General features: G+C 43.6%; 2 protein-coding genes across 6 annotated transcripts in view; one reads left to right on the top strand and one right to left on the bottom strand.

Annotated features, from left to right (window-relative positions):
• Nucleotides 1-9,759, bottom strand: part of bub1 (BUB1 mitotic checkpoint serine/threonine kinase) — a 14,591-nt gene extending 4,832 nt beyond the window's left edge. Inside the window, exons 1-20 of the mRNA XM_047388997.1 lie at nucleotides 9,545-9,759; nucleotides 9,374-9,433; nucleotides 8,263-8,404; nucleotides 7,976-8,172; nucleotides 7,620-7,660; nucleotides 7,462-7,532; nucleotides 7,333-7,382; nucleotides 7,045-7,229; nucleotides 6,852-6,970; nucleotides 6,414-6,772; nucleotides 5,828-5,868; nucleotides 5,628-5,747; nucleotides 5,427-5,534; nucleotides 5,230-5,308; nucleotides 4,547-4,625; nucleotides 4,276-4,453; nucleotides 4,086-4,152; nucleotides 3,097-3,851; nucleotides 1,963-2,063; nucleotides 178-339 (exon numbers count right to left, since the gene is read on the bottom strand). Of these exons, the coding sequence (XP_047244953.1) occupies nucleotides 178-339; nucleotides 1,963-2,063; nucleotides 3,097-3,851; nucleotides 4,086-4,152; nucleotides 4,276-4,453; nucleotides 4,547-4,625; nucleotides 5,230-5,308; nucleotides 5,427-5,534; nucleotides 5,628-5,747; nucleotides 5,828-5,868; nucleotides 6,414-6,772; nucleotides 6,852-6,970; nucleotides 7,045-7,229; nucleotides 7,333-7,382; nucleotides 7,462-7,532; nucleotides 7,620-7,660; nucleotides 7,976-8,172; nucleotides 8,263-8,404; nucleotides 9,374-9,433; nucleotides 9,545-9,567 (2,937 nt within the window). The 5' untranslated portion in view covers nucleotides 9,568-9,759. The remainder of the gene's footprint in view (nucleotides 1-177; nucleotides 340-1,962; nucleotides 2,064-3,096; nucleotides 3,852-4,085; nucleotides 4,153-4,275; nucleotides 4,454-4,546; nucleotides 4,626-5,229; nucleotides 5,309-5,426; nucleotides 5,535-5,627; nucleotides 5,748-5,827; nucleotides 5,869-6,413; nucleotides 6,773-6,851; nucleotides 6,971-7,044; nucleotides 7,230-7,332; nucleotides 7,383-7,461; nucleotides 7,533-7,619; nucleotides 7,661-7,975; nucleotides 8,173-8,262; nucleotides 8,405-9,373; nucleotides 9,434-9,544) is intronic.
• Nucleotides 9,760-11,531: 1,772 nt separating this feature from the next.
• Nucleotides 11,532-24,412, top strand: LOC124881987 (heterogeneous nuclear ribonucleoprotein Q). Of its 5 annotated transcripts, none has more exons than XM_047388019.1 (10): nucleotides 11,532-11,719; nucleotides 14,963-15,122; nucleotides 16,549-16,667; nucleotides 16,747-16,968; nucleotides 17,211-17,387; nucleotides 17,478-17,613; nucleotides 17,699-17,904; nucleotides 19,165-19,314; nucleotides 19,388-19,509; nucleotides 20,220-21,367. In XM_047388019.1, the coding sequence occupies exons 1-10, from the start codon at nucleotides 11,717-11,719 to the stop codon at nucleotides 20,830-20,832; spliced, it is 1,908 nt and encodes a 635-aa protein (XP_047243975.1). In that variant the 5' UTR covers nucleotides 11,532-11,716; the 3' UTR covers nucleotides 20,833-21,367. The 5 variants fall into 5 exon arrangements, with proteins under 5 accessions (XP_047243975.1, XP_047243980.1, XP_047243979.1 ...); XM_047388024.1 differs by lacking the exon at nucleotides 11,532-11,719 and adding an exon at nucleotides 22,116-24,412 and having other exon boundaries at nucleotides 20,220-20,604; XM_047388023.1 differs by lacking the exon at nucleotides 11,532-11,719 and adding an exon at nucleotides 22,113-24,412 and having other exon boundaries at nucleotides 20,220-20,604.
• The last annotated feature ends 111 nt before the right edge of the window (nucleotides 24,413-24,523 follow it).

The following is a 24,523-nucleotide window of genomic DNA, read 5'->3' as shown; positions in this document are numbered from 1 at the left end:
CTGTTTAAAGAATCCAGCTGAGATAAATATCTGCTTTACATTAACTGGAGCTTTCAGTTTGGACACATTTAGAGACAAACTTGTCAGAATCAATATAAATTTGAATACAAGGTGCTGCAGGTAAATTAACCCCCAGCGTGCTGAGGTGTCAGTGAGGCTGTGATGCAGCAGACGGACCAGCAGGGTGCCGTAGTTGTGCAGCTCCCCGAGCATCACGCTCCCGTTGTGGAAAAGGTGAGCTGAGCGGATGCTGCAGAACAGGTGGCGAACGGCGGGCTGCAGCCGATCGTCCAAGCAGGTGTTGATGTAAAACTCCCAGGGATTGGCTGGTTTCTGAACCTGCAGCCAGAACACACACACACACACACACACACACACACACACACACACACACACACGGCAGTGAGTCAAAAGGATTGGATATAGAAATTTGAAATATCTGCTGCAGGAACTGCTGAAACAATCACACGTTTCATCTGAACATCATCTCTGACACTGAACACTCGATGGAAGATCCAACGGCCATAACATTATGACCACTGATGACTGAAGTAAAAGCAGTGATAGCCTGGTTTCCATGTCCACTGTGGGATCCATCAGGCTACAGGTGAAATTTCTGCTCTTGAAGCCGCTGTGGGATGTTCCCACGCTGCAGAAGTCAGAAGCTACCAAAGGTGGCCTGAAGAAGGAAAACTGGAGGTCTCGGGTGTCTATGTTCACTGAGGTTTACCACCTAAAACTCTTCCAATGAACTTGGAGCTCCAGAACAGGACCACAAAGTGATGAACAGGTCAGCCATGTTTATCTCTTAAGATAAACATGGCTGACCTGTAGGGGGCAGTGTGAAGCTACAGTTATGCTCCACATTTCCTCCTTTAGAGGATCAGTTCTGTGTCCTGCTAAGGAGAAAGTGTGAAATATGATTTTTTTTTCTCCTCTTACCTAATGTGGTCTTTCTTCTTATCCTCTTTATCCCTAAATGTGGCTTGATAGATTTTTAGATTTCTTAGAAGGATTGTATTGCAACTATTTCATTCCAGTGAAAGCCAAACATTATTAGTATTTAAAAGGTTTGGAGCTACCAGTGACCCAGCTTCTCTACTTAGTGACCCAGCTTCTCTACTTAGTGACCCAGCTTCTCTACTTAGTGACCCAGCTTCTCTACTTAGTGACCCAGCTTCTCTACTTAGTGACCCAGCTTCTCTACTTAGTGACCCAGCTTCTCTACTTAGTGACCCAGCTTCTCTACTTAGTGACCCAGCTTCTCTACTTAGTGACCCAGCTTCTCTACTTAGACTTCAGTGAGCGCCAATGACTGTTACCATTTGAATGATGGGACCACAGCTGCCTCATACCAGTGACCTCAAGGATTAATATGATCCTTTTTCTTCTAGCACCAGATAAATTCTTTACCAAAGAGAACTTAAAGATCTAATTACCTCTATTAGAAAGATTGGATCAGAACCAGCTCTTACCAGTAAACTCCCAAGGATTATTAATGTCATTTGATTTATTTTTCTGTATCATTGTAATGTTTTTCCTCATGTACGCCGGCGCTTTCAGTGCCTTGTTGCTGAAAAGCGCTACATAAATAAATTTGACTTGACTTCTGGCATCAGCATGAACCGTGCTGTCTCTTATAATGCCATTTTATTCACATTCACTCACTGCAGTTCTCTTTTCAAACAGCAGATGTCGTTACAGAAGAAAATCTGCTTGCATTCAAGAGGTGGAACCAGAAGAACAAATTTACCACTAACCACATGGTGGTTTTAGGCATTTTTAACAGTTTCACTAATATTTAGTGATAAATATTTCCTGTGTGTTTATATCCAGCTGTGCACATGTCTATGAAAGCTAGGAGCTTTTCAGACTCCAACCTGCCACCTTCAGGGGAAGACCTCTGTGAAAATCAACATGGGGACATGCAAGGACACAAAGTTCCAAAGAAAACTTTTCTACCTTTAAAACCATCTTCTCAGAGGTCACGGGGTCTGTTGCTTGGTAAACCGTAGCGAAGGCTCCTTCTCCAAGAACACAGTCCACTCTGAGGGATGAGTTCCCTGTAAGAAAAGATCCAGTAGAACCTTCTGTAGAACATTGAGCTGAGCTTCTACTGTAACTAACTCTATGTTCTCTCTTTCAGACTCTAACCTTGAAAACTGGCTCAGTGTTTATCTGTTCTTTCTTTCTAGATGAAACGACTAAAGGAGCTACATCCATTAACATTTACTTTTCCTTCCCATAGAAAGTACTCCTGGATCAGTGCTTCTTTGTTCTCTTTGTGTCTCTGCTCTGTTCTCTCTAACCTCCAGTGGGTCGTGGCAGATGGCCGCTCACACTGAGCCTGGTTCTGGTTCTGCTGGAGGTTTCTTCCTGTTAAAAGGGAGTTTTTCCTCTCCACTGTCTCTACATGCATGCTCAGTATGAGGGATTGCTGCAAAGTCAACACCAGTGACTGTCCACTGTCTCTACATGCTCATCCAGGAGGAGTGAATGCTGCAAGTCACTGACTGGATGCAATCTGCTGGGTTTCCTTAGATAGAAAAACTTTTTATCCAATTTGAATAAATAATTGAATTTTCTATCTAGAGCATCTTGAGATGACGTGTTGTGAATTGGAGCTATAGAAATAAAACTGAATTGAATTGAAAGATTGAAAACATGTTCACAACCCTTAAACTTTTTCCACGTCTCCCCAAAGTTCAAACCAACGTTCCTGTATTTCATGTATTTAGTGGTGCAGAACTTTGAAGTGGAAGGAAAATTATACATAGTTTAACACTTTTACTAATAAGACTCTGACAAGTGTGGTGTGCATCTGTAGCAGCCCTTCTGAGTCAGAACTTTGTAGAACCCTGTCAACAGCAGTTTTCAGGTGTTGCCACAGATTTTTAGAATGGCCTAGTCAAAGTCCAGACATATTTTCAACTAACACACGAATCTGCTTTGATCTAAACCATGTAATACATTTGCAATGCTTTGAATGAAAAGGGAGCATTACTCAGGTTCTTAGGGCTCAGAGCTTGTAATATCTGCTCCTCAACTCTACCTGTATTTCTACCTGAGCCTAACTGCTTCTGCTGAGGGTCTTACCCATGCTGAGGGTCATCTTTGGACCGATGCTCGGAAGGTCACAGGGCCAGGTGATGCAGCAGGGGTGAGAGGTCAGAGGCATGCTAAGCTTGGACAGCAGATCAGAGATCAGTTCGGTATCCCAGGGATCAGACACCAGCTGGATCTCACCGTTCGTCCTCAGCTTTCTGTCAGGACTCATCATGGGTTCATCGCTGATCCTCTGCGAGCTCATGGGTGTGTCGACACAGAACTGCAGCGGCTCCGGACTCATGGGAACATCCAGGGTCCTAGTGGAAGTGGTGTCTACTTTACTGGGTCGACAGGGACTCAGGAAAGCATCCAAATCCTGCTCAGCTGTGGCTTCAGGACTTCTGATGTTGAGCCAGCTCGCCTTGGGCGCACACTCAGGGCTCATGGGAACATCATGGACGGAGTTCTGGACTGGTTCTGGGCTGGCAGGTTTCTCTGGATCTTCCAGGATCTTAAACGGCTCGCTTCTGAGTGTGACTGAGCTCTGACAGGCCAGTCTGGGTGGCTGCTCAGGGTCAGTGTACACCTCCCATCCAGACCCGGCTGACCTGGAGGACTCGGTTGGACAAAGGGTCTGGTCCCTGAAGGAGAGCACTGCAGGAGGAGGTGGCTGCACCATGCTGATGGAGGTGGAGGTGAAGCCGTCAGACATGATGGTGCCTTGTCTTGCAGAGGAGGGCAGCAGCTGGCTGACGGCTGACTCAGAGGCCTTATCGTCAGATGGACTCTGCTCTATGATGGGGCTGAGGGAGAACAAAGAACTTCTTATTTCATTCTTCATCAAACCTGACTAAAGCACTTTAAGTTCATCCTCGAGCGGACTCAGAATATGTTGGCTATATTGGGTCATGGAGTTCCTCAGGGTTGTATACTTGGAACCAGCATCTTTAGCTTTTTATTTGCGGTCATTAGATCAAAATGTCAACTTTCATAAACTCACACGTCTACGGTGGAGATACGTAATTAAAAGACCAAACCTGAGTTTTTTAGTCTGACGTCTGATGAAAACGTTTTCATCACCATCACAGCTGTCACCGTTATTCTCTGCAGGAAGTTCAGAAACAGAACAAACGTTCAAACAAAGGCAAAAACTAGTCCAAGCATCAGAGTTTCACCTCCTGAGAGCAACAGAAGGTGGCTGGCGAGGTGGAAGTCCTGCCCGTGTACCTTCAGCCTGGAAAAAGATGCCGCTGAACGGAGTTTTGTGTGTGAATGGAGTGGAGACGAACTGGGCCAGCATGGCGAAGTCTGTGGTACTATTGGGACAGGCAGCCAGCGAGTTGAGGGAGTTGTAGCGAGTGCCCCACATGGTGCTCTCATCGGGGATCAGCTCTGAAGGAGTCTCCTGATCAACAGCACAGACAAGGATTCAGCCTATAGAGGAAAACACCCTCCAGCAGCATCTGACCCGGCAGAACCTTTAATGTTTTCTACTCACGTTGGGTTTGTCTGTCTTCATCGTGCTGATTTCTGCCAGAGCCTTGCCAGGTTTGGACTTCTCAGGCGAAGCTGCAGCGCTGAATAAAACAAATTGTCATCATTTAAATCCGGAGACATTAAATTCGTCCATTAGTCCTAGGAAGGAAACCCAGGAGAGTTTACATTTAAACCAGTTTAAACACTGGTTCTAGAGCAGCCATCAGCAGCGGTTCAAGATCTGCATCATTTCTCATCTAACCACCAAGGAAATGAAGCTGATGTTTTAACATCAACTATGAGCCTCAGCTGAGTGTGAATCCAGATACTTCAGCCTCCTGTCAACCCAGCAGCTGCAGACCCCAGAACAACTAATAGTTTGGGTTCAGCATGCAGTTGTTGCTTGGAGCCTGAAGGAAGATCTCTCTGGCTCTTCAGGTTTCAGACACCTGAATGGTTTGGTGGAAACTGGCTGATATCAAGTTAGTTCATTCCAAGGTCATGCAGAAGGAAACCTGCTCTACTTGTGCATAAAACCATAAAAATTAACAAACGGAAATATCAGGCCTTGGTCTTGAGTTAATTCATTGCCATAACGGCTCTAAACCTCTACACAGATGCCTGCGTCAAAATGTTTCTGAACTGTCCCTGAGGAGGCTCCAAGTAACACTTGATGCTGAAGAAATGGAGTAAGTCCACAATTACCTGCCGTTCTCCTTGTCCTCGTCATCCTGGAAGATGCTAAACTGGACACAGGCGGAGGGCTTCGGTAATGATGAGATGACTATAACAATGAGAAACCAATGAAAGAGATGACGGGTCAGAGAACAGCAGAACTGGGTAATCCAACACCAATCTGCAGAGGTAATATAACATTTAAGCCAAGCTTCCAGCATGTTTACCACTCGTCTCCATATCCAGGTCCTTCTCAGCAGCATGGTAGAGCATGGAGGTGCTCTCATAAGCCTTGTCTAGGAACGTAGGAGCCTGGAACATGTCCATGATCACACCTGTGGAAAACCAAGCAGGTAAGAGCAGCAGAACCTGATGCATCACACCACCAGAACCTGGACAGCTGTCACAGAGGAAACAGGCAAACTCACCCAGGGCCTCCCGCGTGTTGACGGTGGGCGACGGAAGCACCCGGGAGGGCGTAGCCTGAACAAAGCCCAGGGAAGTGTTGGGAGTGACGTGGGAGATGTTAGCTGTTCCTCCCTGTGAAACTGAAATAGAAAGAGGAGGTCTGAGAACATTCAGGAGGAGAAGATAAAGAGCACAGTCTGTGAACAGCAGCTGGACTCACCATTTAGTTTCTCCTCAGGTTCTGGTAACTGACTGCCTTCCCTAATGGGACCAAAATTAGGGTAATCAAACATCTTCCAACTGTTTATATAAGCAGGAAAAGACCAACGAGCACACGGAAGAGAAGAAAGAAAGGAAAGACGTGGCTGTTCTAAAAACATTAAAGAAACCGAACTAGTAGACGACAGAACTGGGGTCATTTATTGACTTCAGTGGAGACGGGCTGCAGCGGTCCAATTCCTTCAGAGCGTTGCTAGATAACGTTACCAATCAGTGACCAGAAGTAATCTCGTCTAGTTGTTGGCCATGATACTGGAGCGCGCAGAACTTACAACACATCCGTGTTATTGCACCAAACTTCCCAGAAGTTACACTTACTGCCAATCAAATCGCAATGCCTACTGTCCCCCAACAGGGTGTGTGAAGATTGCTCAAGGGCCTGGACGTGTTGAATCTACCAGCACTAAGGTTAGAAGATGTTAAACATCTGGACTCAGTCTATGAGGAACAAACTGCTGCCAACCTTCAGGTCATTTAGGAGCTTCAGGAGGAGACAGATCACCACACAAGTTTCAGCAGGTACTCACAGAAGCTTGGTGCTGAGCTCGCTGGTTTGCTGTGCGTCTGAGCCGAGATGAACCCAAGCGGCAGGAGCGGCGGCAGGTCTGGTGAGAAACAGGTTTGTCTGCTTGATGCTCGAAGCCTGCTGAGCTGAGGGTCCCGGCTCTGTGCCTGCTGCAGTTGCTCCGGATCTCCTGTTAAACAGGATGGGGGAAGGGTGGGATACCTCTGAGATCGGAGCGGTGCTGGGACCGGCCTCCTGGATCAGGTTCAGCTCAGAGTGCAATCTCAGACCAAGGGAGAGCCGGCTGCTCAGATGATTCGAGGATCGGGGACGTGAAGACGAGGACCGGAAAGGATTGGAGCTTGTTGGAGCAGAACCGGGCTGTGGAGAGAGAACATGCATCATGTTCACTAGGTTAAAGCTGACCCAGTAAAGAGCTTATAGACATCTGTAGTCTCACCTCCTGGGATAAAGTCAAGCTTGGAAGAGCTCCACAAGCTTCCAGTCCCTGGTTGACATGTTCCAACATGCTTTGAAGTCTCTGGACTTCCTCCTCTTGCTCCCTCAGCTTCCTCTCCACTGCAAGAAGAGATGTAGGTGACCTCAAAGAAACAGCACACATCGTGTTTTCGGGTCCTGATAAGGTGTCTTACTGATTTCTCTCTGCTCCTGTTCCTGCTTCTTCTGGATCCTACGAAAGTATTTTGCGGCTCTGACCTCCTCAAAGCAAAACTCGGACCCTTCACAAACCAACTCGTCCTTGTTGTACTGGGACACGGTCAGGAGAGCGGCGTTCTGACTGGAGGGAAGGGTTCCTGAAGTCTCGGAGCGAGACACTCTGTGGACGACACCAGCAGTGAGAAGATATCTCGTCTGGTTTGTTTTAGATCATCATTGGAAATGTAAGGAAAACAGGCTTGGAGCGGGCCAGGTGAACTTACGTTATGACCGTTCTGTACCCCAGTGGTTCAGATGGACAATCAGCTGCCGCCTGCAGTGAACCACAGAAGATTAGTGGGTTTATACTGGTGTTAATGGTGCTGAACAGTAACAGACATTCAGAGAGGAACCTTATTCTGTGCCAGCGTGTGGGGGCACATCTGATTGGTCAGCTGGGAGTTCTGTAGAGGGACTCGAGCTCCTGTTCGATAAAACAGAAGAAACAGCCATCAGCCGCTGATAAAACACGATTTTAATCTGTTTAAAGAAGCAGTTGATACAGTCTTACCAGACGGTGGAGGCTGGGTTCTGGTTCTGCTCTGAAACTGCCTATGGGTCAGAGTTAATAGTAGTCGTCTTACACACTACGACACTTCAGAACACTCAGCAAACAGTCTGTTACTAGATTCAGATGTTTCTCCATCAGTTAGAAGGAGGTTCAACATTTATTTAACCCAGATGTCCGCAGTGTTCAAACCAGAACCTGAAGCTTCAAATTCCTTCAGTCAGAACAAACATGGGCCCAGGAAAAGCCCCAGAAACAGAACCTGGTTCCTGCAGTCAAACCTTACTGATCCAGCTTCACATTAAAATATAAGTAAGAAATATTTTTGAAACTGAAGCTGCAGCTGATGATATTATCACCTGTATTCATGAAGAACAATGTCCGCAGGCTGGACCTGGTTCTCCAGAGCTTTCTGGTACACTGAATCAGCCTGTTCGTTCATTCCCCTCTCCTCAAACTGCTGAGCCCACGCCACATACAGAGCAGCCGTCCTGGTGCCGACGCCTTTACTGAAGATATGGGTGTACAGGGCGATGGGGTCCGAGTAATAACTGGCCTGGAAGACACAGCTTACATGAAGACCTGAACGATCGCACCCATCTACACGGTCCTGCTGTACAGTGGTGGAATAATGAGACCGACTTACACATCTGATGCAGTAGTTTATGTATCGGATATCATTTGCATATCGATCCACATTCAGAAATTTTAGGACGAGGGCGTCAAACACCAGCGACATCTCACTGCTGCCCTCCACGGGCAGCCTTTGCTCCAGGAAGTCCACAAACCTGCAGGGATGGAGAGGACTTGTATGTTAAATACACAGCTTTACTACAAACTGCAACAAGGTTTACTCATAGTCCCACATTCCATGCAAACACACTCTTCATCACTGTGGAGAAAGTTGATTTTAACAAAAGCCAGTGAGAATGTTTGGAGATGGCCTGGACTAAAATCTGCAGAACACCTTCAGCTTTTCCTTTAACTTTAATTTACCAGGTGAAATGTTTGGGAGCCATCGGTCGTTTACACACATTGCCTAACCAAGAGGCCGCTCTGCACCAGTACCGGGTCAGACATCAGGCTGTGGTCTGAGCAGGTTTTCAGGAGGCACGACAATTTGAAATATTTTGAGGAAAAGCTTTGGGAAAAGACCAGAATCGGACATTTACTGCAGAGAAATGTCTTTGTTATGTCCGATGAGGGCTGCCATTTGTAAAGTTACAGTCAAACATTAACACCAATATTTCAGGTTATTTAGCCTGTCATAAGAGAATAAAAATGGGCTTTATTTCTCAGACTCATATTTTCACAATGTCATTTATAACTGTCACAGTTCCAAAATTAATATCTAATTAGCAAGTTCAATATTTAGCTTTCTAACTAAATATTTAGTTGGAACTGTGACAGTTATAATGTATGAATGATATGGTGAAAATAAGAACCCCATTTTTTTCCTCTCATGACAGGCTAAATAACCCAAAATATTAATTATTGACTGTGTAATTTTACATACGATCTCAGGATGTTATGGTCCTGTAATGTTCTGCCAGATCAAGATGTTAATTAGAGACAGCATGAGATCCGGTCCATATCTACGAACTCAAAATCTTTACTGAAATAAATCATGTCTGGATTATTCTACTATAAAATAAATATTCTTAAAACTTAAGTTAAACCTTTTATTTTTGTGTTGTTTTGTTGCATTTTCCCTCGGTTATGATTTAATTAACAGCAGAATTAGCTGAAAAACTCACTTGTCCCACGCATCCAGCGGGTCATCTCCACTGTAGGACGTCAAACTTTCTTCAAAACACCTAAAATGGTAAATATTGAGAGAATATTAAAGAGGAGAGCACACCGCCTAACATACATGGCAGTAACTCGTATTAAAAACAGATGTAACCGCAGGAAGCTAACTGACTTACCGTAAATACGAAGCGACATCCATCTCAGTTCGGGCTAAAAATGTCTTCTAAGTTATTAGACACAATATGAACTTTGTTCTCTATTAATATATTTAAACTAAGGATGACCAAAGGTTATATTACTGTGATATTTGCATCGTTATTAGCATACTGACCCCTCCGAACAACAGTCTCTGCTGCTGCCTATGTTCGTGTTATGTTTGAAATTTCGCGCTTAGCCAATGAGCGTCCAAAAATGGATATAAGCCACGCCCCTGACGAGAAGCAGGAAGTGATGTAAACGAGAAAACAATACAAACAAAACTAGCATAAAGTAAGCCATAAACAGAAACATAAAATAAAAAACTGTCCGGATTATTTTTTTCTTCAGGAATAAATGATGAACAGTTAACATGTTTCAATAAATCTATGGGTAAAGCGTTGACGTTTACTGCATGTCTTTAAATGTGTTACTTCAAGGCTGGACTATTGTAATTCTTTACTATCAGGATGTCCACAAAATGCAGTTAAAAGCCTTCAGCTGATTCAAAATGCTGCAGCAAGAGTTCTGATGAAAATTAAAAAGAGAGATCATATTTCTCCTATTTTAGCTTCCCTTCATTGGCTCCCTGTTAAATCCAGAATATAATTTAAAATTCTCCTCCTCACATATAAAGCCCTTAATGATCTAGCTCCATCATACATCAGAGATCTGATTGGTCCATATGTTCCTAACAGAGCACTTTGTTCTCAGACTGCAGGTTTACTGGTGGTTCCTAGAGTCTCTAGAAGTAGAATGGGAGGCAGATCCTTTAGTTATCAGGACTCCTCTCCTGTGGAACCAGCTCCCAGTTTTAGTCCGTGAGGCAGACACCCTGTCTACTTTTAAGGCTAGGCTTAAAACTTTCCTTTTTGATAAAACTTATAGTTAGAGTGGCTTAGGTTATCCTGAGCTATCTCTGTAGTTATGCTGCTATAGGCTTAGGCTGCTGGAGGACAAAATGACCCATTTTCCTCACTCTTCTACTTTCTCCTACTGCTCTAGAATTATACATTGTTTGCAGTTATTGTTTCTAATACCTTTATGGTCTCTCACTGTTTTTTTCCCCTCCTTGTAAAAGTTACATCTGGCCAGGGGTTTACCTGTATGGCCGTGACACCTTTCTGGAGGGGGCTATCTGCTGAGCCACTGCTGCCAATAACTTCATGTTCTGTAGATGATACTCTTGGCCCTTTCAGTGCTTAATACAGTCTCTCCCTTAGATGAAGTCAGTTATAGAAATTACTGCTAGATTGGTGCTTGTGTTTTTGTGTGTATGTTCTGTCTTCTCAAACTCCTCGTTGGTTGAGGCCGATGGCTGCTCACACAAACCAGGTTCTGTCGAAGGTTTCTTCCTGTTAAAGGGGAGTTTTCCTTTCCACTGTTGCAACATGCGTGCTCAGTATGAGGGATTGCTGCAAAGTCAATTACTCGATCCAAATGACTGGGTTTCCTCAATTGGAATAATAAACAGAACTTGACTGCATTGTGTTATAAGTAGGATCAAATTGGAATGGATGTAATTGACTTTGAATCTGTCTATATTACCGGATTGAATGTACTGCTTATTTCTATATATAAACTGTATATTTGCTTTGTAAAGTGCCTTGAGAACATCTGTTGTGAATCAACGCTATGTAAATAAAGTAAATTGAAAGACAATTTTTGATTCTGATTTGGAGTTGTGCACTCTGACCATGTTCACTGGGTCAATATTTTCTTTAACTCTATGTCACTGTGACATACTATTGTGTAATGTACCATTTGGGTGTGCATTACTGTGTTATAACCTTATTTGTTATCATTAACCCAGCGTTGCTGTGTGGTATTACAGTGTATGTTACACATTAACTCTGTGTTATCAGATTATTATTACATTAAGAGAGATTTACAGCCCTGTGTCTCAGTTATCATGGCTCTCTTCCCTGCTGTAACCCAGAAGAATGAAACCGGAGGAGCCCCTGAATACCCCCCTCAGAAACCCTGTTTATCTAAAAGGGAAGAAGCAGACCTCGGGACTTTACCTCGCCGCCATTTTCTAACCCCGGGTGTAAAAAGAAACCAACGTGAACATCACCGGCGTTAGTATTCCCGCTAATCCGGACCTCCATCTCCACAACGGATCAGCATCGTGCACCCACCGTTAGATCCGCATGGTATGTAGCAGGAAAAGCTTGTTTTTGGGGGGTGTTGGTTGATGTTCGCTCTGGCCTCTACTGCTTGGCTAACCGGCATTTTGAGAGGGTGAAACGGCCCCTTTCGAGCGATACACAGTAACGTGACAAGATGAAGTATTTTTAGTTTTCTAAAATGCTCATTATGATGAGGTAATTAGGAAGCAATGGAGATGTTTGCTCTGGTCGGTACGCTGAGGCCTACAGCCTGTAGAAGCCTGCGCTGCTTGCTAACTCGGGCTAACAGCGTGTTGTTGTGAGAGAGAAACATGGAGACTTTCACAGCTCTCTGGGAATCTGTTGTAAAGCATCTCTCTCTGTCGGGTTCTCTGTTAGAGATGGTTGTGTTACTGAGATTCCTCTGCAGAGATCCGAGCAGCTCGGTTTCTAACATTATGTTCAGGTTCAGGGTTCAGGGTTCAGGATGATGGCGCCAAGCACCACAGTCTGTATTCACTGCACAGCCCTGAAGGTGATCTCTGATTGGTCAGTAAATGCTAAACGACAACTTCATTACTTTACCTGAAACTGGCTCCAGATAACCAACGACGACTGTCATTCTGCACATAATCAGTAACATTTTATTTGACACAAAACGAGCGATTTGAGAGAACTTAGGACATTTTCTAGGTTTGTTGACAACATTTCACAGTTCAGAAGAGTTGTCAAACAATTAAATCAGAAAGAGCAATAATAGAACCATTAAATGAAACCAAGATCAGGTTTAACATAAAGCTGGCTGCAGCATTTAATAAGCCCACGTTTTTGCTACTTTATGTCCCCTAATTTACATTAAAACCTGTAAAAAAATGTGACTTAAATCATGTGGAGTGGCTAGAATAAATTCTAGTTGATTGAATTGTAATTGTCCTTTTATTTAGCCAAAAGGTTCTGTTTGGTACATTTTCACCAATAAAAACAACCACAGAGAACATTATACCATTAATCACATTAATTTAGCTTTTTTTAAACCAAACATTACAGGTTAAATCCTGAAATTAAGCTATGAATTACTTCCAATTTTCTTACTGTTCTCAAATCAATTTATTTTTGGTTTATCTGTAAATAAGAACATTTAAATTTCAGTATTTGATTGGTTTAAATAGTTCTGCTCATCTTTAGCTAAATTAACCACAGCTATGTTCAACCAACGCATCAAGAAAATGTTGCTAACAAGAATGAAACAAATAGTCAGTGTATTATAATCTGGATTATGTTTATGTGATAGACATTTTAGAACCTGCCGATACCTGTGAATGAAACAGCAGTGGAGTCAGCTGCAGACCTGCTGCTTGTTTCAGTCATAATTAAAATATAAAAAGCTGTGACCAGAAACATGATGTTTGTCACAAAAAAAGGTAGAATAATTTTGTTTGGGAGCAGGAAACACGTGGTGACATTTTAAATCTGCTCATTTTTGTCCACCACTGTTGGGTTTTTTAACGATCTGGGAACCATTAGTATTACTGGGTTTCCAGAACAATTATTATTATCATTATTTTTTTTCTGGGATTAAAATTATCAAATTTTTTTCATATGAAATATGTTTGTCAGGTTGTATGCTTAGATGTTATGTAGATATTTCCATGGTTGCAGACTGAGGAGATGATTGAAGACTTGAAACAGATGTGTTGGAGCAGGGACCAGCACTGAGGACACGAGTTGACCATATCTGGATGACAGCAGCTCCTTCATCTCTTTGTGCTTCTGGAGAAGTGACTTTCCTGCATCGTGTTTACAGATCTCACACAGACTCTTCCTTCCAGATCTAGATACTCTGAGACCTTATATTGGTTGTAACGTGTTCCTCACTAAGCTACGACTGATTGAAATGTTGCTGTAAATCCAGCAGCACCCAGAGACTGGCAGCAAGCCGACTTTTCTTTCTGGTCTGACATATGGACCCATGTTGAGTATTGAAGGGATTTAAAACACGGTCTGGCCGACTGTTTTGTTCCTTCCAGGAAAATCCAGCATCCTGTTATTTACCCCAAAATTCCTAATTCTGCTGCAGTTATCTCACAAACAATAAGTAAAGGATTATGAGATGGAGGTTTTATGAGTAGGTTTTTCTTTACCTATTGGGATGGTTCTGCCAGGTTTGGAATCACAAATACAGCGACTGAAACCAAGATGGCAACCCAGAAAACAGTAGTACTCAAGCTTGGTGAAATCTGGTCTCTGTTGGTGAAAAAGTAAAGAATCCACAGTCCCTTAATCTGCAGCTAGATAACAAACCTAGACCGAGTCATTCTACAAAGCTTTGGGAATCGGTTCAGCTTGCAGCTTTTTATTCTTCTGGATCTGCTTAAACCTTTAACCAGTTAGTTAACAGTCAGTCGCAGCGTTGCGCTAAAACTAAGTCAGGATTTGAATAATTGTTCCTAAGAGAACCTCTTTGTTGACGACACAAACAAGAAGGAAATTACGGAAATAAAAATATTCTGACCTTTTTGATCAATTGTGAGAATCTAGAATTATCATTGCAGGGTTTGTGCAAAAAATAAGAATATCATATTTACATGTGATGATGGGATTCAATTCAGTTTTATTTCTAGAGTGCCAGTTCACAACATGTTGTCTCGAGGAACTTTACAAAGTCGATTCAATCCAATTATAGATTCCAATGAATCCTAACTATCAAACAGTCAGATTCAGTTTATTATTCAAAAGTTTTTCCATCTAAGGAAACCCAGCAGATTGCATTGGGTCAGTGACTTGCAGCATTCACCCTGCAGCCCATACATACATTGCTGCCAGAACACAATGAATAGAAATTAGGACATCAAAACCCATATACAATCAATAAATGAGAATATTAATGAAAAGGTCATTATTCCAGTAACTCCATCACTAAGTGAAACACATTATATGGATTAATTTCAGACAGACTGATGTTTTCAAGCTCATCTCTATTAATTATGATCATTTTAAATAGGACCCCATCAGAGAGGTCTAAATGCCAGGAGCAGTGGAAAAGAACAGGTGGTTTTTTTTTAAAAAAGGTTCTAGTACTAGCCAGATAGGAACCAAATGGTGGCGACAGTCATGCAATCCTAACTTTAAGATTAAAGTTTGTGTTTTTATCTGAAACTACTCAAACATGGTTTGTCAGAGAAATAATGAAACGACACATTTAAAGTCTATTTAATGACGACTTCATACCTATCCCCGGGTTGGGGTGAACCATCAGTGATGACTGAGCTGTTCCTGTCATTTTCACAGATATCTGAAGACATGGCCACAGATCATGTGAACGGGAATGGCACCGAGGAGCCCATGGACACAACAGCAGCAGCAACCCGTTCAGAACATTTCCAGGCTCTGTTGGACGCCGGTTTGTCCCAGAAAGTAGCTGAGAAACTAGATGACCTGTATGTAGCAGGTAAGCTCAAACTCTGTTTCTGGTTGTTCTCCTGTTGTTCAGAGATGGAAACACTGAGTTGCCGTGTGTATCAAGTTGCTCTCAGCATTTCTTTGACCTTGTTTGGGGTCATTTCCCAGTTTCGAGATGGGGAAATGTGACCAACATGCACATTTATGTCAATAAAACAGCAGGAAAATGAACAATAAAGTTAGAAGAAATGAAAAAGTTTCAGTCATACTGGCAGCTGAGACTGACCTTCATTCCTTGTAGTAAATGTAACATATTGCTGTTCTGAATCTTTCTGCAACACTCTTTCTAGTCACCTCTCAGTTTATCAGCTGGGAGCTCCAGACCCTGGACACATTTCTAATGTAGTAGGCAGAAACAATGGAGGATCTGTCAGCAGCGATGCTTACCCTGTTAATTGAAAGTGCTCATTTCCTTTCACAATCTATTCATTTTAATATCCACGTTGTGTTTAAAGGAAGAAACTTGAATCTGTTGCAGAGCAGCTGGTTGGTTCTTGGAGTCTTGGCCGAGTTGTAGACCTCATGAAACCTCCTCGGTACTTTTAGTTGGTGTAAAATTGTTATAAAACACTTTTTTTGTATGCTGTGGTGTGGAGTGTGTGTTGAGCCCCCCCAATCATGCCATGTTTATGTTTGAAAACCCATGACAGAGCAGTAGAATATGACTAGGCAGTTACCAGGAAGGTTTCAGTCTCTCCGGTTTAGCTCTAACAATGAGTTAACTGAGCTCCTGTAATGTTCTGACGCATAAAACACTCTTAGTGTTATCATTTGCAGAGATACATCTGACTGGACCCACATAAAACTGCAGGCTTGGTCCTGCTGAAGATGTTCACAGCATGTCTGCTCAGCATGCTCTGTAGATAATTCATCTTGTTACATATTTCCAGTTAATGTGTGTGAAGAAAAGGATTTTCTTCTGCTTCAGGAACTTAGCGCTTTGTTTCAACGTCATTTCATCTGCTGCGCTGTCCGTGCCTGCTGCTGGCAGGGCAAGTCACATGACACAGACCCTCCAGTTCCACTCGCTTCCACTCTGCCTGTCTTTCTAAAGGGTGAAAGAGGCTTAGACCTTAGACAACAAAGTGATGTTCTGTAACAGTTCTACAAACTTTGCAGAACTAAATGGGCTGACTGTTAAGAACTGGCCAGCATCTCTGATGGTTCTGCTCATGTGATCACAGCAGCAGAACCAGCAGGTATCTATGCTTTCTGATGGACTCCCAATGAAGTGATCAGGACCCCAGTCTGATGTTCTTATTTGACTTTCCCAACATGCAGATTATTCAAGCTTTTTACTGGTTAATACATAAATAATAAAGATTTCATTTTATTTATCTTGACCTGCTGGAGATGGTACTTCATCCTGTAGGCTGTATTTTACTTTATTGTCTGTCTTTCTGCTTCTTCTTCAGGCCTGGTAGCACACAGTGACCTCGATGAAAGAGCTCTTGAAGCTTTGAAGGAATTTAATGAAGATGGGGCGCTGCAAGTGTTGGTCCAGTTCAAGGAGAGTGATCTGTCACATGTTCAAGTGAGTTTCCTCATCTTAGACCTAGAACTTCTTTAAATGTTTTCAGAGAATGACTCTTAACTGCTTGTGTTCTTCTCAGAACAAAAGTGCCTTTCTGTGTGGGGTGATGAAGACCTACAGGCAGAGAGAGAAACAGGGGACTAAAGTTTCTCCTGTAACTAAAGGACCTGATGAGACTAAAATCAAAGAGCTGCTGGAAAGAACCAACTACACACTAGATGTCACGACGGGCCAGCGAAAGTATGGTGGCCCGCCGCCAGAGTCGGTGTACTCAGGACCACAACCCACTGTGGGAACAGAGGTACGAGTGTTGGTTAGGAAGGGGAGAGAACCGGGTTTCACCCAACAGGAAGAAATGATTTTATGGTTTATTGAGAATGTTCTAGGATTTTAGAAAACCTCGGGTCATTCAGCTTGTTTAGGAACCTCATGAGCCAAATAAAGATCTCCCTGTCCACTAACTTCAGGTCTATAAATTCAAGAGAACATGTTCTTCCTGTGGCTCCATCAAAGAGTTCCTGAAAGTTCCTCCTTTCCTTGCAGATATTTGTTGGGAAGATTCCCCGCGACTTGTTTGAAGATGAGCTGGTTCCTCTCTTTGAGAAAGCTGGGCCGATCTGGGACCTCAGGTTAATGATGGACCCCCTAAGCAGCCTGAACCGAGGCTACGCTTTCGTCACGTTCTGCGCTAAAGAATCCGCCCAGGAGGCGGTGAAGCTGGTAGGTTTGTGGAAACGGTAGCATCGTATCAGGAAGAAAGCCGGTTTGGGTCCAGGTTGGTTTGAAACCTAAACCTTGTCTGTTTTTCAGTGTAATAACTACGAGATCCGCCCTGGGAAACACATCGGTGTGTGTATATCTGTAGCAAACAACAGGCTGTTTGTTGGTTCCATTCCCAAGAGTAAAACTAAGGAGCAGATTGTTGAAGAGTTTTTAAAAGTTACAGGTAAAGCTCTCTGTCTGAGCTTCTCTGTAGACCACCGGTTCTACTTCAGCCTGACATGTCCTCTGGGTCTCCTGTGTGTGTTCAGAGGGTCTCAGTGATGTCATACTGTACCAGCAACCCGATGACAAGAAGAAGAACCGAGGCTTCTGCTTCCTGGAGTACGAAGACCACAAAACAGCTGCTCAGGCCCGCCGCCGGCTAATGAGCGGCAAGGTCAAGGTCTGGGGCAACCTGGTCACAGTGGAGTGGGCCGATCCCATCGAGGACCCCGACCCAGAAGTTATGGCCAAGGTAAGCTGAGGGGAAACTAAGAATAAAAAGGGCCGAACTCTGAAATTTCATTTAGCAAAATGTCATCAAAACGTGAATCTTTTTCATTCCAAAGGTGGAAGTCATATATTCTATATATTCACCACACACACAGATATATTTCAGTTTCTATTAACTTGAATGATTATCGATGACGGTGAAACAACGGCTGAAGTCCAATTAACAGAGATTCAAGGCTGCAGCTAGATAAATATCTGTTTGCCTTAAACTGAAGTTAGATTTAGGTCATCTAGATGTTAAAGCAGTTGAGTCTCAGGTCAGAACTGAAAAACACAATTACATCAGTTACACATTAGTTATTAGGTTAACTTAAGTTATTTTTCATGACTAGAGACTGGTCTCAAATTCTATTCATAAAGATCTTAAAAGCCCAATGAAAGTTACACAGAGCCCTGATAAGCCACTAAAGCTCAGTGCCAAAGAGGCGGCCCTATCCAAGCATATTAATGTAAAATTGAGTGGAAGGAAAAAGTGTGGTAGAACAAGCGGCAGCCTTGAGAGGATTGAGAAGCAAAGCCTGTTAAAGTTCAGTCAGTTTTGGAGCCCTATTGAGATGCTGACTTCATTTTCCAGTAGGTCTTGGTACCAACCCACAGTGCCAACGGGACCAAAACCCGCTTTAATCACCATGGCAATGTTAGGCCGACATTTCTGCTTTTAAGTCCTTTTTATTGGTCTGATGTAATATTCAGCTTTGAAGCTGAACGTTGGGTTTTCATGAGCTGGAAGCCAGAACCATTTAATTCAATTCAACTTTATTTCTATAAGACCAATTCACAACATGTCATCTGGAGGGCCTTTACAAAGTCAATTCAGTTCAATCGTACAGATTCCCAGTCAGGTTCATACATTCCAATTAATCCTAACTTTCAAACAGTCAGATTCAGTTATTTATTCAAACTGGATAAAAAGTTTTTCTATCTAAGGAAACCCAGCAGATTGCATCCAGTCAGTGACTTGCAGCATTCACTCCTCCTGGATGAGCATGTAGAGACAGTGGACAGTCACTGGTGTTGACTTTGCAGCAATGACAGCGACTGTCCAACCATCAAAACTAACTCAGTGAATTAATTACTCTGTGAGGAGTATTGGCTCTAATATTTAATATTAGAGCTTGACTCTTTAAACTGAACTTCTGAAATAAATGAACATTTTGATGATATTTCAAATAACTGAGCTGCACCTGTCTTATAACAAGAAGGACAAACCTTTTCTGTGCAGGTCAAGGTCTTATTTGTGAGGAACCTTGCCAACGATGTTACAGAAGAAATCCTGGAGAAGTCGTTCAGCCAGTTTGGGAAACTAGAGCGAGTTAAGAAGCTCAAAGACTACGCCTTCATTCACTTTGAGGAGAGGGAAGGAGCAGTGAAGGTACTGATGATGGTCTCAGATCAGACATTCTGGCTTTGGTTGGACGGTTAAATGAAAACCCATCTTGCTGCAGGCTTTGGAAGAACTGAACGGGAAGGAGCTGGAGGGAGAGCCAATCGAAATCGTTTTTGCCAAACCACCGGACCAGAAAAGGAAGGAGCGGAAAGCCCAGAGACAAGCAGCCAAATCACAAATGTAAGACGGCTCACCAGTCATGGTGTGTACAGCATTCCTAATGTCGTGATATTGTTTCCTGCGTCAGCTTTCTGTGTCTCTAAGTGACTCCAGCTGCTCATCTAGACGGCATGTAAACCTACGAGGACAGTCGTCACACACAGCTGCTCTGATAAAATCCCACCTAATAAACAGCATCATTGGAAGGAAGAAGTCCGTTGATATATTTATCAGCTGGATAGAAGAACCATTTGAAGGATCTGCTTAGAACAGAAGGGAAGAAGGATGAAAACTGTTACCTCTTCTCCATCTGAACAACCCCAGACACCACCTCCTCTTCCTTACAGACATACTCAGGAGAACCTCTGATTGGCTTGTTTTTCCTGATTTCCAGTGACCATAAGGCAGAACGCTGTGACAGAAAAGTCTAAATCAAGCTCAGGTTACACTGCTAGATCTTACAGAAGCTCCGTTTTTAGAACCTTCTCTGAGTACCTTGAAGGCCCTGAGAGCTCACCAGTGATTCAATGTGAACATCTCCACTTACACTGATTCTGGTTGGACTACGGTTTGAAGGACAACAGGATCTAATCCAAATACGTTGGGATGAGTTGGTCCATGTATGAAGGGCTTTCACACATGGGGCTGTAGATGGCGCTCTACATGTGTTTCAGGGACATTGTTCATGGCTGCTTTCAGTGTTGATGTTATGTTGTTTTTCTCTCCTTCAGGTATGATGATTATTACTACTACCCTCCCGCGCCCCACATGGCTCCTCCTGTTAGGGGCCGGGGCCGCGGTGGCAACCGGGGAGGCTACGGCTACCCTCAGGATTACTACAGCTATGACGACTACTACGATTACTACGGCTATGACTACCACAACTACCGTGGCGGCTACGACGACCCGTACTACGGGTACGACGAGTTCCAGGCCCCGGCCCGAGGGCGGGGCGGCAGTAGAGGTCCCAGGGGCGGAGCCTCCCCAGTCAGGGGACGCGGCGGAGCCGGAGCACCCAGAGGCAGGGCCAACTTCTCCCAGCGCGGCGGAGTACCCGGACTGGGCCGCGGCGGACGCGGATCAAGAGGAGGCATGCAGCCGAGAGGGCGAGGAGGGGTACGTGGTGTGCGGGGTGGCCGCGGTGGAAATGTAGGAGGAAAGCGCAAAGCTGATGGGTACAACCAGCCAGATTCCAAGCGCCGCCAGACCAATAATCAGAACTGGGGCTCTCAACCCATTGCTCAGCAACCGCTCCAAGGTGGTGATCATTCTGGTAACTATTCTGGTTACAAATCTGACAACCAGGAATTTTATCAGGATTCTTTTGGGCAGCAGTGGAAGTAAACCAGTAGGGCTTTGCTTCAAAAAATCCATCTTGATTTTTCTCTTTTGGTTTAGAGACTTGATCTGATTGGCCCTCAATCATACGGTTGCCTGCATTTTTTTCCTCCAAATTGGTGACATCTGGCAAGATCTCTGTACATATTTTAAAAATCCGCTTGGACTCCAAACGTAATCCCACCCCCACCTGTTTCTGGCGAACTGCTCTTCTTGTTCCCTTTGTTTTTACCACTTTTTAAAGGCCGTTTTTTACAGGCAGATTTGTGCTGCAGCTGTCTATTTGGCTAAAGCTTTCTGTATGTTTTTACACATTCTGGTTTCCATGTTTTAAGTAGCTAACAGCAACAAAGCATATGTCTCCTAAACCTGTTTAAAAGCAATGAAACTACGATTTGTATTGTCAAGGTAATGCGTGTCTTGTTCCTGAAAAGAGAAACGGAGGACCCCAGCAGTCCTATTTTTGGCTTTACATTTTGGCTTGTATTCTTTGCTGTTTGTCTGCTTTAATAAACATACACGCACTCGTGTAAAAAACAAACTTCAAATTGTGTTGAAAATTCATGTTTGGGCAAATTCTCTCTTCAAATTTCCTTCAAATTTAAGGCTCCTTGTGGAAGAAAAAGGACTGAAGGTTTGCCAATGTTGGCCACGTGCTACAGTGTCACCTTGCATGCCATCAAATTCCAAATCACCTACTTCTGTATTCGGCATCTCTCAAGTGCTCTGTATGTGTAGTGACATACTCCATCCTTATGAGTTCCTCTCATGTCCAAAAACATAAATGTCTCACAAATTGGTGTCCTAAATTCACTGTCGACGCAGCATCAACAGTAAGCCCTAAGTTGTTTTTGTCACTTTGGGGGGAGGGAGTAAAAGCACAATTTGATTTTATTCTGAAAGCGAAGCTTTTCTTGTCCCAGAAGGATTCTCCTTGCTATTTACGACCTGGATACTAATCCTGCATGTGTCTCCTGTGCTGTTGTGCTAGATAACTGCTTTGCATGACTCACCTGAGCTTATTTCTGTCCACTTTACCTCTATGGCTGCTCACTGCTTTCCTTTCCCTGCTCTCCTTCCTGTCTGAGCGTGTTCACGTTCCACCTGCTGCACCTCTGCTTCGGTTCCAGCGGATTCTCTGAGCATTAACTCATGCATGTGCTGTCAGGCTGTGTGAATGCTTCCTCTGGTTCATGTTGCAGCTGTCAGTCAGCAGTATATGAGTGTGTAGATGTGACACCGTCCTGTTTTCCTTCTCTAATTGCTTCCTTTTGTTACCTGACTAGCAGGAAAAAGGGGTGGAGGCCGCTCCTGATGTGTTGCTATGAGGACCGACCCGGCGGCGCAGGCTGAGGCAGGAGGAAGGGGTAAGGTCAGCTGACTCAGTGGGCCAGTGGTGATCCAGCCTTATTGAGGAGCAGATGGGATAATCAGAAGAACACTCAGATCCATGTGAAGCCATGCTGAGCAGGAGTTCAGGACAGTCATCCTGGATAAAGCCTTGCACTTTTTTAGTATGGACTGCTTGAACTCTGTGTTTTTTATTTCATTTGTTTTGAAGATGGACTTAATGATCTGTGGTCATCTGGAGCAGCGTTGAGGGCCAGGCAGTTCAGCAGAGTGGATTGTTAACTACCTCAGTCTCGAGTTTTTCTCCTGAAGCTGGAGGAAAGCCAGGCAGGGTCCACCTGACGCCATCTCCAGCTCAGAGGTTTGCACAATAACGGAGCACTTGATGAACTTCAGCTCCATCTCCAGGTTTGATCCAGGCTGCTGCAGTTAGCTGCTGCTCTTGAAATGAGCCTAAGTGAAGCTCTTCATACGTTACAGACGAACAGAAGCTGTTTCAGAGCTGCTAAGGGATCTTCAGTCTTCCACTCTGAGACACCTGCTGGGTTCTGGTTCTGACGGTGGGTCAGTGAAACGTTACTTTGGAAATTATTGCTGCTGAATGATTCCAGAGTTTGCAGTTCATCATCAGGCTCATAAAATAAGTTCATGTGATTGGATGGTTACAACTCATTTAGAAATCGAAGTATCCAATCGGAGCACTGAAAACAGAACCACAAATATTCAGTTCAGAGTAAAGTAAGCTGGTGCTTCCTAAATACTGGACCGGTGAGTAGATGGTTCCTCTCTGTTAAAGGCAGCACTTGTTCTGGTGCTGCGGGCTGGGCGCCACGTGTCAAATAATGTTTATTTTCAGCCCATTTCTTTCAATCCCAAAGAGGTTCTGCAGGCCTAAAACATGTTTCATTGAATCATTATAGGCTCTAAAAGTCTGAATTAGGTCCAGATTTCAGTGTCAACATTCAGAGCTTCTTCTGTCGGCCTTGTTTCAAGACGCAGTGCTTGATGAAGACTCCAGGGATTGTTAGACTTCCACAGCAACACAGGCCTTGATGCAAAGCAGGAAAACAACTTGGTTAGGAGGAGTTCAAAGCCAGACATCCAGCTTCTTTATTTAAATAAAACCCAAGCCCGTCTGAGTCATGAAATATTTTAGAACATAATGAACTGATTCATTTCATTTCCAGGTTATCATTTTGCTTCTTGTAAACGCAGTGACCTAAAGATTCTCTCAACCTAAATACCTGAACTTTAATCAGCAGCTTTTAGGTTTTAGATTAAACTCACCAACAGATCCACACACTTCAGCTTCCCAGACAGTTTAATTAAAACCGGTGACGAAGCCTGATGTTCCAGCTCCATTCTGAGGGATCATTGGTTCACAAGCTGACGTTCGGATCAGTGTTGATGTTTCAGGCCTTCAGCTGCAGCCTGATCATCATGCAGGTTCTCTGCAGGTTCTCATGAAATCTGCTCTTAATTCGTGTCTTTTCTCTGTTTGTGTACAATGTCTAATGGAAATGTAATGTTACTCTGCATGTCTCTCAGCTAAAGTTAGTCTTTATTATAGAATCATCACATGACCTGAAGGAGCTTTTAGTCTCATGTTCTGGTCTGATGTTCTGCTCCACCTGCAGATCCCTCAGCATGCCTGACAGAATATCCTAACCTCGCTGTTTTCCAGCTTATTTGGTCCAAATCTTTTCCAAATATGAGGACAGTCTGTAGCTGGGATCCAGCTTGGATTTGGATTCACATCAAGTCCAAAACTGATGCTTATTGGCTCCAGGCGGCACCAACAGATCCATTCTAGCTTCCCCTTAATGAAACTGAGATTTCCCCTCACATCCACTGGCGTTTCTAAGAAATGCACACCTCTTAGAGGGTTTGAAAGGCATTCTGGGAGCTGTAGTAGAGCACAGTGTCATGTTAGGGTTGTATTCTACCTTACACCTGTTACCTGCTGGGGGATTCTCCTTTAAGGTGCTTTAAAAACAGGAAGTTGTTGCTGTTTTCCTGCCATGAAACACATTGTCTTTGAATCTGGACTCATGTTCTGGTCTGAGTTCTGAAATGATGCGCAGCTTTTCATTTTTAGCATCTGGCACTATTGGATGTCCAGTGTTAAGAGTCTGGCTGTCTTCTGTGTGTGTTTGCACTCTTGCAAGTAAAATGTTTTGTACTGTACAGTGACATGAGGTAAACTTATTTTTCTAATAAACTTGTTAACTTTGAACTTGCTTATTTTTTGTATTTATTGCATAAATTAATAATTTATTAAAATATTAACTTTTAGAAACAAAAACAAGTGACTTGGTTTCATAACTTCCAAAAGTCCTTGACTCCA

Source organism: Girardinichthys multiradiatus, chromosome 15 (assembly GCF_021462225.1).
Source record: "Girardinichthys multiradiatus isolate DD_20200921_A chromosome 15, DD_fGirMul_XY1, whole genome shotgun sequence".
Taxonomy (NCBI): Eukaryota; Metazoa; Chordata; class Actinopteri; order Cyprinodontiformes; family Goodeidae; genus Girardinichthys; species Girardinichthys multiradiatus.
This window is presented reverse-complemented; position numbering and strand designations above follow the sequence as displayed.

Coding starts and splice junctions, on each gene's coding strand:
- LOC124881987 (XM_047388019.1), top strand. Junction 15,123..16,548: donor AGATGACCTGTATGTAGCAG/GTAAGCTCAAAC, acceptor CTTCTTCTTCAG/GCCTGGTAGCACACAGTGAC. Junction 16,969..17,210: donor AACCCACTGTGGGAACAGAG/GTACGAGTGTTG, acceptor CTTTCCTTGCAG/ATATTTGTTGGGAAGATTCC.